At 39.0% G+C, this 19,858-nt stretch overlaps 1 protein-coding gene and 1 pseudogene across 3 annotated transcripts in view; one reads left to right on the forward strand and one right to left on the reverse strand.

The window, feature by feature from the left end:
• Positions 1–979: 979 nt before the first annotated feature.
• The window catches only part of Slain2 (SLAIN motif family member 2), a 65,237-nt gene continuing 46,358 nt past the window's right edge, over positions 980–19,858 (reverse strand). Inside the window, exons 7-10 of one of the 3 annotated variants that reach the window (XM_041671264.1) lie at positions 17,123–17,131; positions 13,481–13,558; positions 5,023–5,338; positions 980–3,823 (exon numbers count right to left, since the gene is read on the reverse strand). In XM_041671264.1, the coding sequence (XP_041527198.1) occupies positions 3,757–3,823; positions 5,023–5,338; positions 13,481–13,558; positions 17,123–17,131 (470 nt within the window). In that variant the 3' untranslated portion in view covers positions 980–3,756. The remainder of the gene's footprint in view (positions 3,824–5,022; positions 5,339–13,480; positions 13,559–17,122; positions 17,132–19,858) is intronic. The other 2 variants (XM_041671265.1, XM_041671266.1) reach the window with 2 other exon arrangements.
• On the forward strand, positions 8,699–8,799 carry LOC121460984 (annotated as a pseudogene).

Consider the following 19,858-nt stretch of genomic DNA (forward strand, 5'->3'; position numbering starts at 1 on the left):
TTAGCTGTAATTTAGTTAACTGTTGATCAGTCTTTCCTAAAATGACCTAAAGTAGATGAGAATTGGTTTGAATTCGTATGTAGTTCGCATAGTCTTAAGTAATTTGTGGTAAATACAGCCATGAGTAATCTGTCTTATTTAGCCCACCTAGATTTCTTAGGACTATTCCCTCCCACTATGTTGTCTTCTCTAACCTTTAGTCTAAGTAGGCCTTTTCTGTTTTGAGACAGCATCACTACCTGTAGTCCAGACTGACCTTGAACTCACAATTTCTGTTTCAGTACTAGGATAGCAGGTCTGTGCTATTTGCCTGTCTTTCAAATAAACACTACTACAGTAAATATTTCCTAAGAGCCTCCACGTAGGTCTTCATGCTGGAGACATACATGGCTTAGATAAACTTCTCATTCATAACTGACATAAGCATACCGACAATTCTTCAAGTGGTTCTTTAAGCTGCCTAGGGAGAGGACTTCCAGTGTGGGGTACTATTCTTCTGTGTCATCAGTAAGACAAACTGTAATGCAGGTGCAAGTACCTCCTAACACAACAAGCAGAACTCACTGCTCTCACGAGCCTCCACTTTTCCATCCACAAGAGTCACATGCTCGGCTAAACTACGCAGTTTAGCAATGCATGGGCTTTTCCTGTTGGAAACCCCAGATAACAGCTCCTGTTTGCTTTACAGATGCTCCTCTAGCTACAGATCAATTCAAAGCCAATGAAAAGCTCCAAGAACAAACCCAATGTAAACTGAGATCACTCCAAATGATTCAAATAGGAAACAAGGAGAGAGAGACTGTAGTGACCCAACCCTAGATTTCTAGTCAGGACCTGAAAGGGCAATAAGATTAGAGTCTGTGTGTTTAAAAAAAGACTGAGAAATTTATTAAGACCAACTGGAGGCAATGGGGTGGAGGAGAGGAAGAAAAGGACTCTTCCCATATTCAGAAATTAATAAAACACTTGAAAATGAATATAAATTTAATATAAACATTATGGTCAGGCTGTTTATTAAGGAGGCAACCACATATTACAAGTTCGGCTATAGAAATGTTTGTAAATCAAACTTTATGTGATCTAAACGGACCATGCATCGTACTGTCAAAACTGAACACCTGTACAGTGAATTGTCAATTGAAACATACATAGTCTAGACCATCCTAGTTATACAAACACCTGGGGCCACATATGTATTTAATTTTATTTGCTTTCAAAAAAACTTTTTATAAAAGCGATGTTCTGAGATAATTTAGAAAAGTATCTCAACAATTATGAATGGTCCCAGTTTTACAAAATGTGATTTCCAGGGTATGAAAACTGAGAAGTCAACGCTTCCGAGGGTTTTATAATATACAAACAAGTTTTGTAGAAAAATGATCCAGCAAATGCTTAAGAATATTTATATTTTTCCAATTCTTTACACTTTTATTAACACACTTACAAAAAATAACATCCAAACACTGAGAAAATTAAATAACTTTGGAAGCAGAGGTCATAGTTTTCTACTGACATATAAGTGACAATTCTGGGCTGTTGGCACAAAATAATCAACATTCATAACCCCTTACTACTATATATCAAACATAAGTTAAAATCATAGGCACTAGTTTATCAAATCCACATTTTTTTCTGTATGACTAACCACAGTAAATCCTTAGATTTTCCCAAACAGAAAAACTGGCAATATGCAAAGGCTTTCTAGTAAAAAGGCCATTTTTCTCTTTAGGAAACTAAAAGTCAATAGTCTGTGGTAGTACAGCAGCAAGTAAAATAATATCACCAAACTCAGATCCCAAATACAATTTTAAACAAGTGATGAAATAGTTTAATTAAAAAAAAATAGATATTTTTTCTGATGCAGCCATTTAAAAACAACATTAAATAACCTGAATATTCCTTTTGAAACTGATTATCTAACTTAAAAATGTAATAGATGGTTCATTAAAAAGTTCTTTTAGATTATTAGATTGCAGCATTTATTATTTTTTGAAATGTCACACTGAAACAGAGACCTGTCTGTGTGCGCATGTGACTCCACAGACAGCGGCTACTTCCTTGTTCCTTAGATCTACACGAGACACTCGCCACCAAAGCACCTGTTTCCTCCTCCTCTGAGAAGCAACAGTTCTAGATCTAGTTCATCATTATGGATAACCCCTCCTTTCCCCTCACCACCTTCAAATGCAAGGATACAAGTTCTTCCACTCTACACTCCAGCTCCCGGCAAGGACTTGCGCTAGCTAGATCAAGGTCTCCCTGCTGGTCCAGCGTCAGTCCTGGCAGCCTGGGTCTTTGTTATCATTAACTTGATGCTTTCCTGAGCAGGAAGCTTCCCTTCCATTTCTACTTCCAACTTACAGAACATGCTCTACTAACAGGAAACGTGTTCACATCCCTCCACCTTTATGTGACCCAACTGCCAATATTTTAGATCTGTGCAGATTAAGTATTTAAAAAACAGACCTCATTATCAAAAATGAGAAGTCAGCTCAAGTTAGTTTGGTAATAATCCAATAAAACTGAAACAGTTGACTTCAAGGGGATATATACACACGTATGCCACAGAGTGCAAGTTATCTAGCAAATTAGAGTCAGATGGTTTTTACCAAACAATGCAAACATTGATGTAAGGCATAATCTAAGTCAAAAGGGACAGTATTTTAAAAAGATAGTTCATACAGTTATTCAGCTTAAAGTGGATCGACAACCACATAATAGACCGTTTTGCCACTTAAGAGCAACAACACAACCGTCATCACCAGAGATATTTGTAGTTAAATGCATAGATTTCCCCTCCTCTTGCGGTATGGTTTTATTCCGGGTTGTAAGCTCTGAGGTGGTGTTTTATAAAGAATAAAAACACATACAACTTGTTCTTTCACATCATAGAAACCTGGTAATGGAAACAAGATCGCTTAGTTCTGTGACAGAAAAGAGCGTGTGAGTAAATGGGCTTCAGTAGCAAAAGCCACCTTTCCTGAGCCAGGAACTGTAAAGTTTAGAGAGATTGTGCAACTGATAGTAAGCCCTTTTGGCAATCAAAACAAGCACACAAAAGTCTGAGATGTTGACGCAATGCAGTGGGCCTGCACGGTGACGCCATTTGGTGGTGGCTGTATGTGACTATGTCTAAAACATAACATTTAAAAGACTGATAATTTTTCCAATGAGCCTGCAAAAGTAATTTATACAACTCTCTTAAAGACAGGTAGCATGTTTTAAGTCTTTAGCTCAAGTCTTTCCTTTCCTTTCTCCCTCCCAATCTTTATAATTTACTCTATCCTGAAGGACTAATAAAACAATTTAACTAGTCAGAATATTAGTTCTTGTTAACACAATATTTATTGATACAGTAAAGTAGGTTGAATGTGACGTTTTGGACAGCCTGAATTCACCACCTTCCCATGTACAAAGGTACTCTCTTTACAAATGGGCATTTCTCTTTGGCATCCATTAGGTATTTGCCCAGATAGTGGCCTCTGTCAAATAATAAAAAATAAACCGTGTTTCTAGTGAACAAAACTAGGAGTGACTCCATGGAGAGCGATTGCATGATTACCAAACACATCCGATGTTACATGGTATTAAAGTGCTGCTTCGTCATCTCTGCCAGTTGTGCTATTTTAGACAGAGAGGGCTGGGGTTTTACAACCCCAAGAGTCCTATCTGCAGAGTCTGCATAGAAAAGTTGGTTTCAGTCTGGTGAAGGGGTGTTCATGAAGCTGTGGACCTCTGCATTCTTGTCTCTGCTGCTCAGTAACAGCCATCTTTCCAACTGTCATCTTTCATACTACCATAGGTCTTAGGAGCTGGCAAGGATCTGAAATAAAGGAAATTTATGATCTTTTTTTAAAATGTCTATACAAAATACTACATACATTCTGTTACATATCTTCATTACTTTTCAGGTAACACCGTGTCCCATGAGGGCTATTCAGGGAGCTATGAGACCATGGCTCTAAATGACTTTCAGAACAATCTTTCCTTGCTCAGCATCTTCACAGCTTTCAGAATTTTACTACATCCAAGATGATTCCTCTCCTTTTCTGTTAATGTAGCTATAGAATTAAAGTGAGAGGAAAGGAAGTCTCGCTCTAACCTACTGTCTTGTGAGATGAAATGACGACTGTGACAACTCAGATTAGTGTCACTACCACCACCAGAGTGGCCGGAAGTGTGGGCAGCAGGGAAAGGGTTTTGAAGTCAGATAAACTTGTAACCGACGGTCTTAGTAGTTGCATGTCTTTACAAAAATGACTTAATTTTACTAAATTCGTCTATAAAAACTCACTACTGTGACAGCTAGACAAGGTCAGGAGTTATTTAGTACAGTGCACAATACAAAACCATTGCGTTCCACAACTAGATCTGAAACTGTGAGTATTTATATTAAGATATAGCAAGTACAGAGTGTAGTTTAAATACAAGATTGGAACGTCTTTGTTTCAAGAAAAGAAACTTTGGTGATAGCTGATGTCTCTCTTTACTGATGGTGCTAATCCCCTTCTAGAAGGGTAGAGATCATGTGGCTGGGTCACAACCTCCCTGGAATCAGAATCATTTCAAGATTAAGCAACAAAATGGGGGAAGAGGCTTAGAATCTTTTGAGGTAGAAGCTGGGTCTCCATTTATAAACACTCCATAGACAATTCTGAATTATACCAGTGTGAAAAGCAGCTGCTCAGTGCAGGCACAAGTTTTTCAATCCCCTTGTGCTTCTCTCATCTCTTTCACTGTCATTCCCCAAATGAACAAATATCACAACAAACTCAAGTGTCTTTAACAACTTTGTCCTAGGAGTTTCCTGAGATATTTAATCTTGTTAGGCATTTGAATAAAATTAATATGAAATAAGAGAGTATTATGTCCAACTGAAGACTTCTTCAGAATAAGGAGGTAATGCTTTACTGAAACTGTCCTAAGGTGGGGGGAGCCACCATGAGTCCCCACACTCAGTACTGAAGGGAGACAATACTGACTTCCATAGGCTCAAGTGTACTGAGCACATTTACTGCTTACCTGCGAACAGGCTGTGCAAGCTTGCTGCGAGGCACTGGTATGCCCCCTGCAGAAGGGGCGCTCGGCCGGGGCAGGCCACTCCTCATTGTAGTTGTCCCTGCAGGTCTGGTTAGAGTGGCGCTGTTGATATTGCTGGAAGGGTTTGCTGGGCCTGTGTTCTGCACCACGGGAGGTCCAGGTGAGGAGGTGGTTTGTGTGAACTGTGTAGTTTCTTGGCCACCAGAACCAGAGCCATGGTTATTAAATGCTTTCACTGGCTGCCGAAGAGCCAACGGTGATGGTGCTGCGGGGGAGCGGAACTTGCCTGGAGAAGGTACTGCATGCAGAACAGCAAAGGAAAACCAGTGTTTCCAGAGGGAACCAAGCACCAGCGAAGTTACTGCTTTGTTACTGTGACAATTGAGCACTAGAACATCTAAGTATGAGCCTCACATAGAGATTTCTCTGGGCGAATAGAAAAAAGGTTACTTCAGAAGGTTACAATTGTCCTTGAAAAAAGTACATTAAGCAGCATATCTTGGATCCCACAATAGGAGGGGGTGGGCACCATAGGGACCAGAAAGATCGCTCAGTGGTTAAAGGGGTTTGCCACAAATACCTAGAAACTCAAGCTCAGTCTGAGGAACCTATATAAAGGTAGGACTTGACAAAGCTGTCCTCTGACCTCTACCCCCACCCCACCATTGCCTGATGTTCACCTGCACATGCAACACAACAAGTAATTTAAAAAGAAATAGACACCATTGGATGCTGTCTAGAGGAAAAAGTAAGGGTTGACTATACATGTAACCATAAATCGGATGGCTGTAGCCTCAAAAACATGTCTTTAGTATAATTAAGAATAAGGAATTAACAGTTACTATTATTGTAAAAGTTAGCTCTAGGGGCACTGAGATGATTTAGTGGGTCACGATGCTTGCCACATACATATGACAACTGGAACTGGATCCCTAGAACCCGTGACAAAATGAGAGAAGTAATTCCTGAAAGTTGTTCTGATTTACACGCGCATGCAGTCCAGGAGCATGTGAGTCTATGAAGTCATATAATGCCAAGTCTACTAAGAAAAATGCTTTTTTATTAAAACAAATGCCAGATACATGAAATGAAATGTACAGTCTGCATTGATTTCTAAGTCAAGTTTTAAAAACATTTATTATGGCAGTAAGTCCCATTGAGCTTAAGTTTAGATCTCTTGGGGTACATACCCACTGTTCTCTACTTCTTCATGTTTGAACACATCTCTTCTGAAAGAGTTTCCTCAGAAGGTCATGAACAGCAACACACAATTCAAATACAACCTTAACATGTTTTATCAAATTAGAGATAAGGCAGGGTGGAGGTAGGGGGTGGACCAAAGGCAGAAAGACAACACTTTTCTCAAACACCTCCCTTAGTTTCAGGAGGGTACAAATGGAGAGAAAGCTTGGGTCACAGAAGTATAGAATTCTATACTATTTTGTTTTTCTTCACTTCTATAAATCCGTCTGTAGGACAAAGTGACACTAAGATATACTATAGTAATGGGAAGAAAGAAAGGATATGTGGCTAACTTTGACTGAGAAGTACTTAAGGTTAGAGAAGCAGACTTCTAGGTGTGTTTGTAAGGATGTTTCCAGAGAGGATCAAGTAAGGCAGGGAGATGGCTCTAAATGTGGGGTGGGGGTGTGACAAAGAGTTGGGGACCTGCTGGATGTCATAAAAGGAAAAGGAGGAAGCTAGCTAAAGCAAACACTTTCTTTGTTTCTGGCCGCCCAATGGGAGCTGCTCTGCTCTGTCTCACCCTCCCTGCCAAGACTGATCAGAAGTTCTAAGACCAAGACGGAGAAGACAGCCTGAAATAGAGCTTAAGTAGGGCTCTATAAGCCTGCTGCTAGACTCTTATAAGACTGGACAGGTTCATGAACCATTGAGTACAGTGGTTTCTGCAAGGAGGAGGCCTGGAATGTTGGTTTTAAGAGTAATATGAAATGAGACAGTACTGAAGCCCTATAGCTTTTTGTTGTTCTGAACATACTCTCTGAACTATAGATTAGAGAGGGTATCTCAGGCAGATCAAACTTATGAGCAGAGAAGACAAAATCAGAACTCTGCGACACAGTGCTTTAGAGGAGAGAGCTGCTTAGAAGACTTTCAGCACTCAGGTTAAGGGTCTGCTTGAGTCTCCGGCTAGACAATGGGCTGAGTATTTGCAGAGTGAAGCTCCATGCCTGTGGACACAGGGCTGTAGCACTATAAACTGAAAGCTTGCAAAGCCACACAAAATTCCTGTGCCTTGAGTTTCAACCAACTACAGTACAGTCCTTGCCAAATCAAGATGTCAAGGCAGCCAGGGCTGCCTCTAAAAGGATCATGTCTTAACTAGGGAGCAGGGAAATGACATCCATATGAGACTGGACACCCAGCCCTAGAATAAGATACCCAGAATCTGCTCTAACAAAGCTTTAAAACAAACATGTGAATAAATGTGTCCCAAAGCTGCTCTCCACGAGAACAAATCCATTTTGTAAGGTTACTGGAGCACACCCATTCAGTTGTACATCCTTAGTGGGGGATTTCGAGTCGCAGAATGAGGTTGAGAAGTTGGAATAAAGACCATATGTCCACAAACAAACCTCAACTAGTTACTATGTGGTCTTTGAGAAAATAATCGATCCTTACTATAAAGGCTTAAACTAATTCGTAAGAAGTAAAATTACTTAAAGTCCAACAATATTTAAAAAATACAATATCTATCACAGAACAATGTAGACTTCCACACTGTCCACTGTCTAGTACGTAACCACAGAAAAGCAAGGAAACAGTAATGAAGGCCGGGAAGGAAGTTAGGAGGAACAGACCAAGAAGAGACTGTGACGACTGAACTAGCAGGAAGGACTTTACAGGAACTCTCACATAGGCTCAAAGATACACACTGTTTAAATGTAAGGAGGAGAGAAACGCATTTTCAGGAAAAGCACATGAACTTTTTAAAGATGAAGACTTGTACTCAAAATGCTCAATTCTCAATTCTGTTAAGAGATTACTAGCAACCTAAATGCAGGAGAAGCCCAAAAACTAGGAATGACAACCCAAAACATGGAGAGTCGTCAGAAGACTCACAAGAGGGCAAAGGCCCAGTACTAGTATCTTTTAGTCCATGCACCTGAGTACCAGAATTGGGGAGAGACTATGTGTATGAACAAGGCTCTAAAACTCCTATATTTGATAAAAACTCATAGGGCTGGTAGATGGTGGATAGGCTAAGCCTGACAATCTGCGTTTGATCCCTGGAACCCAGGGTTGAATGAGAGAACTGACTCCCCAAAGCTTCCTCTACCTCCACACTCATGCTGTAGCACAGACATGAACATGTGCACACAGGCATGCATGCACACGTACACATAAATAGAACAAAAAGACATACTTAAATGGACAAAAAAACCCAACCAAACAACATCCCCCCCCCCAAGAAGGGTAAAACAGGAAGAAAGCAGGACCTCTATACTAGGAACATCAGTCAGATTTCTGAGAGCCAACAACAAACTTTTGCTTTTATTGAAAACAGATTCTTTTCTTACACAATGTATCCTGATTACAGATTCCCCTCCCCATTACTCCTCCCAGGTCCTCTCCTCCTCCTCTCCCATACGGAACCATTCCCTTTCTGTCTCTTAGTAGGAAAGAACAGGCTTCTGTGCTTGCTTCAGAAGCACAGACAACAAAATTGGCATATACAGAGATTAGTACGGCCTGAGCAAGGATGACATGCAAATTCATGAAGCATTCCCTAATTTTCTTTACAGCAATAATAAAATGAAACCTTTTCAAAATAAAATATTTTATAAAACAAAACTATCACACTGGAGTTAGACAAGTGAAGTCCAAGAACAGCGACCCACTTATTACACACTCAGGCACCACACAGCAGGAAGCCATGACATGTATGCAGAGGAGCTGGTACAGACCATGCAATGCAGGCTTTGCGCACGCTGCCTCAGTCTCTGAGTTCCTATGTGCTTTAATAACATTAATATAGAGGGCCTTCTAACAAAGAATTTTTAAAACAGGAAAAGGGAACACTAAGGAAATGGTTCACTAGTTAAGAACACTTGCTGTTCTTGCAGAGGATCTGAGTTCAGTTTCCAGGCCCAACGTGGCAGTTTACAGGACCCTCTTCTAGCTTTCATAGGTACCAGGCATACGCATAGTACACATACATACATGTAGACAAAACATCCATATAAAAAGACTTAAAAAAAAAAAGGGACTGGAGAGATGGTTTGGTGAGTAACACATGGGTTTGATTCCCAGTAACCATGAGGCAGCTCACACTGTCCAGGCCTGAAGGATCCAGCACCTTCTACAGCACTGTACTCATGCACATGGTGCAGACATACATGCGGACAAACATACACATACAAATAAATATTTGAGAAAGAGGGAAGAATTAAAATATCGGATTTCTCAACAGAAACAACGTAAAACTAATGGAATAAGATCATTAAGTCTGCCCAAGAGGCTAGAGAGATGGCTCGGCAGTTGAGAATGTTTACTGCTCTTGCAATGAATCCAGGTTTGGTTCCCAGCAACCATATTAGGCGGGGTTCACAACTGCCCGTAACTCCAATTGCAGGATATAATGATGCCCTCTAACCTCTGAAGACACCTATGTACATATGGTGCACATAAACTCACACTTAACAAGTAAGTTAAAAACCAAACATAAAAATAAATTTTAAACTCAATATAAAGATGTTTAAGAACAGCAGAAATGAAACAACTCCCCAGACCAATGTAAGAATTTGTTGTGCCGGGCGGTGGTGGCGCACGCCTTTAATCCCAGCACTCCGGAGGCAGAGGCAGGCGGATCTCTGGGAGTTCGAGGCCAGCCTGGTCTACAAGAGCTAGTTCCAGGACAGACACCAAAGCTACAGAGAAACCTTGTCTCGAAAAACCAAAAAAAAAAAAAAAAAAAAAAGAACTTGTTAGTTTTTTAGTTTTTCCACTCAAATGCTAGAAGAAGGAAATGATACAAAGTGCCACCTTCAATCTGAATGAAGTCAGGAGAAAAGGGCAACAGTAGTTTTATTACTGGACACTAGGCCCTTAGAGAAAAGTGGCTATTCTTAGTGCAGTGGGCTTTGGCCTCAGAACCTAGAGGTGTTCTAAACTCAGGATCATCAGTAATTGAACCAGTGTTGTATTTTACAGTGCTGGGGACTGAACACACACCCTTAAGCATGCTAGTCACGTGCTTTACCACTGACTACATGTCCAGCCCTTGGTTTTTTGAGATGGGATTTCACTACATATTGAGGTTGGCCTTGAACCCACACCTTCTGCTTCCACCTTCCAAGTGTTGGGGTTACAGGTATATTAACATTACACACAGCTAATACAGAGAAGGGTGTAATGATAACCCCCACACCACACCACAACATACAAAAGCCTGGATCACTAAGCAAGAATAGGTTGTTTGCAATTGAAGAGCTTGGATTCACAAAAATTATGTAATCCTTTAGAAATCTGGTCAAAAGCTTTGGTCTTTTAATACAAAATTCATGAGATTAAATTTTTACGTAAAAATGTAAAATTACACAAAGCTACTTGATTCAAAAGTAAAAAATGATGTGCCAGACAAGATTTAAGAAAGCAACAGTTCTTCTTTTATTGTAGTCTAGTTAGTGGTCTCTGCTCTTTTGGATAACATGCCTTTTGTCACGTACCTCTTCCTGACTACTCTACTGAGATTAATTTGCTTTTATTTATTTTTTCCAGTGCTGGGAATCAAACCCAGAGCCTCCCTGATAAGTGTGAGCAAGCTCTCCACCCTGAGCAAGCCCCTAGTCATGTCATGTTTTCACCTTCCTTACTAGCTAGAGGGAAGCAAGAGGTTTTCAAAAATCTGGAAACCTCAGAAAAGTAGCCCACTGTTCTTAAACAATTCCATAAGGTATTTTTTTTCTTTTTAAAAATATGGTATAGCCAGGCATGGTGGCACATGCCTTTAACCCTAGCACTCAGGAGGCAGAGGCAGGTGGAACTCTGGTGTTTCAGGCTAGCCTGATCTACAGAGTGAGTTGCACAGTCAGAACTACATAGAAAAGAGAAAAAAGTATACATGTTTCTGGGGCAAAAGTAATGTTTTCATTCAATGTATACATTGTGCAATGATGAAGTCAGGGGAGTTGGCGTACCCGTCGCCTCAGACATTTATTGCCTGTAGTAAGAGAATTCAATGCCTCCTTAGATATTTTGAAGTACTTAGTATAGTTTATCTTACTACAAGAGTACTACTTCCTTTTTTCTGTTCACTTGTAACTTTGTGCCCACTGGCATCCCCACTTTCCTTCCACTCTTCATCTCAGATATCCACTATGTTACTTTCTATTATTTGAGAATACACATTAGTGAGATGATTAAAATATTCTATGTGTCTGGGTCATTATATATAACACAAGAGCCTTAAGGTTCATCCATGTTGTCACAAATCATGGGATTTCATCCTACTAAGAGCTGCATGCATCTCATTGTGGTCACATGTCCAAAGATCCAATCATCCACTAGGACACCAAGGCTGACTTTAGTAAACAGTATTTCAATAAGCAAGGAGATTCTTAGTCCCCCCCCCATATTTATCTTTGTTTTTCTAGCAATATTTGTGTATCATTGGTTTGAACCAATAGCTTTCATTCTTATAAAAGGGTTTTTTGTTTTTTTCTTAAAACTAATTGTATGTATCTGTGTGTAGGTATGCATGTGTGTGTGTGCACCTGTGGAAACCAGAAGAGGGCACTGGATCTCTAGAGCTACCTGAATGGGTGCTGGGTTCTGGGAGCTGAGCTCAGATCTTCTGGAAGCCTAACCAGCTTGTGCTCTTCACTTCTGAGACGTTTCCAGTCATCAGTTTTAGATTTCAACTACTGTCTTTCTCAGAAAGTAAATGTGATCTAACTTTCTTGCTGTTCTTTACCTCAGCCTCCCAGGAATTCCTTTTCTGTCAATAAAGCTATACTGTAATTATTGCTTAAATCTCAGCTATATTTATGTTATAATGATATAAATATTGTTCACAGCAGCGCCAGAGACTCTGAGTATGCTTTACTTCCTTTTTGCTTATTAGATAATAGGATGCCTTTCCTAAAGCCCCAAATCATCTTCTCACTCTAAAGAACTAGCCCTACACAGCGTGTTCTTCCTGACTGTGGTACCACACGGCAGGTGTATCTGAGTATCTAGCACGTAGCACATTAAGCATGCACCCTATGCTACTATTTGACTATTCTCTTTCCTACAGATTCTAATCTTTTTTAAGTTTTATTTTTAAAACAATCTTTTCTCATCTTACAAACCAATCCCAGTTTCCACTCCCTCACCTCCCCCACCCACTCCTCAGAGAAGGTAAGGCTTCCCATGGGGAATCAAAAAATTTTGTCTGGCATTTCACTTTGAGACAGGACCAAGGCCCTCCCCTACACATCTAGGCTGAACAAGGTATCCCTCCAAAGAGAATGGGCTCCAAAAGGCAGTTCAAGCACCAGGGATAAATCTTGGTCCCACTGCCAGAGGCCCCACAAACTGCCTAAGCCACACAACTGTCAGAGGGCCTAGTTTGGTACTATGCAGGTTCTCCCACTGTCATTGCGGAGTCACAATCATACACTAACTCATTGTTAACATACTTAAACCTGTTTAAAAGAATACAGTGTTTTGCAATCATACTAACCACATCTTTATTTATTTTTTTGAAAATCAAACATCAAAATTCCTCTTTCCTCAAATTTTCTTACTCTCAATAGGGAGGGAGATATCTTTCCCCACTGCTTCTGTTTGTTCTGTCCCATTCTGAGACATCTGTTTATTCTCAGGACTACAAGTCTATTCTACATCACTGTTTTCTTAATTCTTTTGTCCTCTATCTACCAACACACGCAATCGTTTGGAACCGATTACTGTCTAGACTTAGTGCCCAACTTTCATATATTTCTTTAGCATTCTGTTCTTACAAAAGCTACCACTTATATACTAAGTCTTCCAAATGTATTCACTAACCAAAAAGACTTGAGTCTTAACTTCAATCAGCTTCTAATGCAAACTTCTCCCCTTCTTATCTAACCACAGATAAGTAAACCCAAAGACCAATATTTGAGGGAAAATATTAATAGAATGTGTGACATTTATAGTACCTATTTGTCCAATTCTCATTAATTTAAAATAATATATCTTTGATTTTAGATTAGTAGGAAAAATGATAAATTGTCATTTAATCCTTTTATAACAATTCAATACATACCTCTGAAGAAAATAGGTTTCTTCTGCAATTATCCACAACAGGGAATTAATCTGCATTATTTTATTAAGAAAAACAAACAAACTGAAATGTGCTTATAGGCACCATTGACTCAGAAATCCAGAAGGTGAAAGATTGATCTACATTACTTGCTGAAATTTAAACTCAAGCAGAGGCTGTAGTTACCTCTTTTTGTAGATGAAGTTGGAAGCAACTGTTTGGCTTTGAGGGAAGTACGAGGCAAATTTTTCAGCCTTTGAGAAGCTGTTGAAAAACAAGGAAGTGTAATATTTGCCAGGAAGAACAAGGTAAAGGCTACAGCTTCTGTAAACTTGAACACTTAATGAAATTTAAAAGCTATCAAGGAACAGAAACCATTGAGGTAAAGGCATTAGAACTCCAGAAGTGCAAGATTTTTAAGTGATGCTTCGTGCATTGAGTTGGAAAAGAAAAGGGGCAGAAATCTTAGTGCCATTGCATATTTTTAGAATAAGTTTTTTTTTTTGGTAGATAAAAAAAAAACTCTAATATGTCAATTGGCCGGAACATCAAAGAGAAAACAAGCTACCAGCAAACATGCCACAAATGCAAAGAATATAAACAATGATAAAAGTGATGAATATAAGCACGCAGAATAGAAAATAAGCACAGTACTTATTTGATGCAAAAAAAAAAAAAGAGCACATTTTGGCAAAGCAATTATTGGTAGATTTACTGCTCCAAAATCAAACAGGAATTTCCATTCTCAAAAAGGAGAAGAAAACTCAGAACCAGGCAAGTCCTCACACAACCTGGCAGCTTTAATGTGTTCAATGTTACCTTGATGTAAAATCCAACTAATTTGTACCTCAGACAGGGTAGTAGCATGTCTGGTCTGAGGGCCTATAGCCTGTGCATGCGTGTTTGTGCGAGTGTGAGTGTGTGTGTGTGTTTAGGGGGGTCTACATGAGTTAGGACATCTGCTTTGTAATGTGATCAAGGAGGACTGTAAGTCACTTTCTCAAACTTCCAGTCTATTGACTACAATGAAACTTCCAAAACTGGCATGTAAGACAGCCCAGCACTGTGCAGAGTGAAGAAGGGCCAACTACTGCAATACAGAGTTACTCTGCTCCAGTCCCATTCTAATCACCTAGTTAAGTAGTTCGAAATCGCCATCTTTTAGTCTTGTAGGATGTGTAGAAAGATAGGCTTTCTACACCTTAGGAATTATATCCAAAAAATAAAAACAAATAACAAAAACACCAATGTTCTATTCCTCCAAGTCTATGTAGGATAAAAGGTCATCATAAAAAAGATCATCAGGTGGTAAAAGTATACTGGATGCAACACTAGAGAGAAGGGTAAAGTCTGTTATCTCTATCAGAGCCAAAACACTACTATTCCCTGAGATAATCAACTTTAAGAAACTGTGGCTGACTTTTAATTTTGCAGCACTGCAAACCTTACTGTAGTGACATTGTATTTGATGCCAATGTAACTCAAACGTGATCAGGCAAATAAGCAAAAACTTCTCCAGACTTGGGGGAGAAAAAGCTGTTACTTTATACCTATAACCACAACATTATAAGATACTATCCACCTATATATTTGCCCACATGTTCTGTCATCCATATTTTTCCTTCCTTCCTTCCTTCCTTCCTTCCTTCCTGCCAGCCACCCACTGATCCATTCATACATCTTGATTTTAATTTATACAAACAGGAGTATCCCAGGTACCCTGTTTGGGTAAAACAGCCTCAGGAGCCAGCTAGGAACTTTTCTTAATCTTATGAAATTATTTAGGAAAGAAAAAATATTTTTATGGAATATGTAGGAAAGGGGAGAATGACAATAAAGTGGCAAATATCTAGCCTTCCAGACAGGGATGGCCACAAGGCAGGAAAGGAGGATGGGGAGAAGACTGGAGTTGCAATTATACACAGGTAATCCATAAAGACTTTTGAAAGAGGATATCTACTCGGAGATCAGTGAAGAGTGGGAAGAGTTGTGTGGGGTCTGGAGAAGGCATTCCAGAGGGAGCAAGAGGCAACAGTAGAGAATGCTGAGACTGGGCATGCCAAGTGTTTAAAGAACAGAAGGAGGCTCAGCTGTAAAGAACCACAAAGGAAAAGCAAAGGATTATTGTTGGCAAACTATAAGCCATTATTTTTTCTATCTTACTTCTAAAATTAAAAATCTTAATTGTGCCGGGCGGTGGTGGCGCACGCCTTTAATCCCAGCACTCGGGAGGCAGAGGCAGGCGGGTCTCTGTGAGTTCAAGACCAGCCTGGTCTACAAGAGCTAGTTCCAGGACAGGCTCCAAAACCACAGAGAAACCCTGTCTCTAAAAAACCAAAAAAAAAAAAAAAAAAAAATCTTAATTGTGTGTGTACCTGACCACATATGGCATGCCATGGCAAATGTATGTCAGAGGACAACTTGCAGGAGTCATTTCTCTCCTTCCACCACACGGGTCACAGGGTTGCTGAACTCAGGTCATCAGGCCTCCATGCTGAGTTTGATGTCTCTCCTGCTTCCATAGCAGCTCTGGCTTCCCATTCCTAGCTATGGGGAAGTCTAGGCTATCTGACATATAAATTCTCAGTGCTTGGACTATCACATATACTCAACCATTTCTACTGAATAATCACAGTGACCAACAACTATACAAAATGTAGAGATTTAAAGTTATATTAAATTTGCATTTGCCTAAAAATCAATTGAGACACAATGAGAGTCTGAGCCACTAAGATGTATTCAATCAAAATGCCTAGTGATAAAGGCCCCAAATCACCACAATTCTAAAATTTTTTTTGATTAAGGTAACTGATCCAGTATTACTTATTAAACTGATGGCCCTTTATATAAGTATTGCATATAATAGGATATATTTTAACTCATGTTTCAAAATAATGCAAAACTGAATAATATTAGTGTTTTGGTAGTAGGCAAAACCTTGAAGAAATTCCTTCCTTGTGGACCTTAAGAGGCTACATAAAGGTTATCAACAACCCAGATACTCCGTATGTGAGTGGAACAGAGCACAGTATTAGTCCTATATACCTCCTCTGGGGCACACTCTGCGTCCATGTAAAAGTGTTCCTGTATTGAGCAAATTATCTACAGTTCAATCTCAAATCATGTCCCAATAGAGCCATCCAAAGAGAGTTTCCCCAGATGCCTACGCATGCAAATTAGCCTGGGAGCAGTCTGCAGACAGTAGTGGGAAGTGCTGGGGAAAGCACTTTGGTTTCAGTTGGGTCAAACTCTAGATAGGCTGTCCTGCATAATTAACTTGACTACATGGAACCCTGCTCTCTGCAAAAACAAATGTGTATTTGGGAAGCTCAAATGCTACAATACATGTAAAAATACCTTAGCCATTAAAATTAATAATCAAGCTTCTACTATACAAAAAAAGATTGTCTTGAGGTTTTCATCTATTCCTTTTCGTCCCTTATAAGCCAATACTTACTGTATTTTTCTGAAAACTAAACTTAAGCCCACACTCTGGTAATGTTAGGAAGTAAGTTATTATCCTTTTGAAAACTTCTGCCTCTGGTAACACCTCTCCCTTTAGTTGAAGAAACTGAGAAAATGCTCTGGTTTTCTTAAACTTTTTAAGTTACTCACATTTTACAAATATCAACATTAAAAACATATTAGCACTGTTATAATGCCCATATTTGAATGCCAGCATCCACAATAATGCAGCCATAGCAAATAAGCATATAAGAATAGTGACTGGCATAGTGACAAGGCAAAAGAAGTGGTCCAGAGGGTAGAAATCAGCAGCCTTGCAAAGTTAGTCTCATGCATACCAGCAAGTGAGAACCAAAGCTTTACCATTCATAGCTGAAGAAAGATTTAAAAGAAAATGAAACATCTATTAAATTAATAACTGGAATTTATAGTGAAATGTACCAATTCCTTATATAAAATACATAAAAATTGTTGCTACATTTTTACATATACTTTCTAACTTATTTGATTAAAGTATATATTAAAGTAAAAATTATGAAAACTTTATATTATATAACTATACATATAAAAGCACAATTACACATTTTATTAAAAATATGTAAAACAATAGATAACCTTTAAAAAATTGTGATGTATTAACTTTAAACAAAAATCTAAATTTTTATAGTATACTTAAGTTTTAAGCTTGTTAATATTCTGAATTTCCATTTTCTAAACACATTTGTAGTTATAAGTGAGTATTACTGTAGCTGCAAATGTAAGAGAGAACAACAGTTCTCATTGTGGTTTTTCATGACTGGGTTTCTCTTTGTAACAGCCCTGATTGTTGGTTGTCCTTGAACTCACTCTCTAGTCCAGGCTGGCCTCCAGCTCAGAGATCCACTTGCCTCTGCCTCCCAAGTGCTGGGAGTAAAGGCGTGTGCCACCACCGCCCAGCCAGTATATACAGTTTTAAAAAAATGATGATCTAACTCTTCTGCCTATATAATTTATCAAATGCTGAAATTAAACTCTGCAAAACTACACAAATATTTCCCATATAATGAACTAATAACTAGAAAACTATTGTTTTCCCTATACCTTTTCCTTAATTATAAACTACTAGAAAGAAACGAAAAGTAATTCTAGAATAATGTGACTATATAATGGCAATTCTATTTGCTAAAGAAGGCAGGTAATTATAAAAAAAACTTTGGTATACATTTTTCTGTTGATATGTTAATAGGTGTATTATTTTAGTCTTAGGTTCCCAATCTGTTCATTGCCATAAAGCTTTAGGATACTAAAATAGTCTAAGTAATGGGACGAGGATAGAGAGAGAATTTAGGCAAAGCTGGTTTTACCACACAGGGAACTGTTTGGAGATTTATCATGTAGAATTTTGAAAAATCCAGACCTTAATAACTGAAGCTAAATAGAATAGCACGCCTGAAGGCGACGTGCACATTTCAGCTCTATGTAGAGATGCTATAAAGAGCATGGCTGTAATGCATGTGAGGACTAGGACTCACTCAAAACGAATTCATGCCATATTAACTAATACTGTAGATTGTTCTTCATTACTGGGTAAGTATTTGAGGGGGAAGCCCCCAGAAACAAGCCATTTTCACGTGTCAAATTAATTTGTGGGTTACCAATTATTACTACCACAATGAGTATCTTAACACTTAAAGCAAAAACAGTATCAACTCTTCAGTAAGTGGAACATGAAAGTTTATTTGTACAGAAAACATTTCAGCATATACCCAGTGGAATAAGGCATATAAATCTTGAGTAACAATTTTCCACACAGCTTTAAAATGTAGTTTCAAGCTCAGAAAAAAAAAAGAAATATTTCTGTATGATCTTTATACCTTGGTAATAAACCACGGATATAACAAGTCTCTTGAGCTGGATCAACACAGTTTGAATACTAACCTGTCATTTGTTAAGATGTATAACCATAGGTAGGTTATTTATATATTATAGCGAGGTAATTGCAACAGTTCATTTTAGATTGGCTTATTATTTTTCTTTTTTTTAAAATATTTATTTTTTATTTATTTATTTATTATGTATACAATATTCTGTCTGTGTGTATGGCCAGAAGAGGGCACCAGACCTCATACCAGATGGTTGTGAGCCACCATGTGGATGCTGGGAATTGAACTCAGAACCTTTGGAAGAACAGGCAATGTTCTTAACCACTGAGCCATCTCTCTAGCCCTTATTATTTTTCTTTAACTTAAAAAATTTTTTAACCTAAGGGTGTTTTGCTTGCATGATTATCTGTGCACTGTGTGCATATCTGGTGCTCAAGGAGGCCATAGGTGGGCACTGGATGCTCTGAGACTGGAGTTACAGACGGTCATGAACAGTCAGGTGGAAGCTGGGAATTGAACTTGGGTCCTCTGGAAGTATACCCAGGGCTCTTCACAGAAAAGCCATCTTTTAGGCCAGGCGATAGTGGCGCACGTCTTTAATCCCAGCACTCGGGAGGCAGAGGCAGATGGATCTCTGTGAGTTCAAAGCTAGCCTGGTCTACTGAGCGAGTTCCAGAATGGCTCCAAAGCTACACAGAGAAACCCTGTCTTGAAAAACAAAACAAACCCAGAAAAGGAAGGAAGGAAGGAAGGAAGGAAGGAAGGAAGGAAGGAAGGAAGAAGTCATCTTCCAGATCCCTTGATTGGTCTGATTGTATACTCATGCCTACCTTAGTTGGGAAGCAGCAAATGTTTCATACCACAGCCCTTTTATAATGAGGCTGCATGCAATGCACAGATGTTACTAATACATGGTTGCTAATGTGCAATCATTCCTGAATCCCTTACTTGGGCTGTGTTTGGCCAACTTGACTTAGAAGTCATCACTGTGTACCTGTTTGGTCTTTGTCTATACTGCATGTGTCGTCTTTGTAACACTTACCAGTCTTGCTCCTTTCTTTCCATTACTTATCCTCAACACTCTTCTGTGCTGCTATGTGCTGGAACAGCCATTTTATTAAGAACTTTCATGGTTTTACTATGACAGCTGTTCCTTCTGATGGACCATTAATGTTTTTGCTAATGCTCTATGAAAAAGCTGCTGGGGTTTTAAGTTTTGGGTTCCAGTGCTATTTCC

This window comes from Microtus oregoni, unplaced genomic scaffold (genome assembly GCF_018167655.1).
Source record: "Microtus oregoni isolate MIOR12 unplaced genomic scaffold, Mior012 000021F_ref0000039, whole genome shotgun sequence".
NCBI lineage: Eukaryota > Metazoa > Chordata > Mammalia > Rodentia > Cricetidae > Microtus > Microtus oregoni.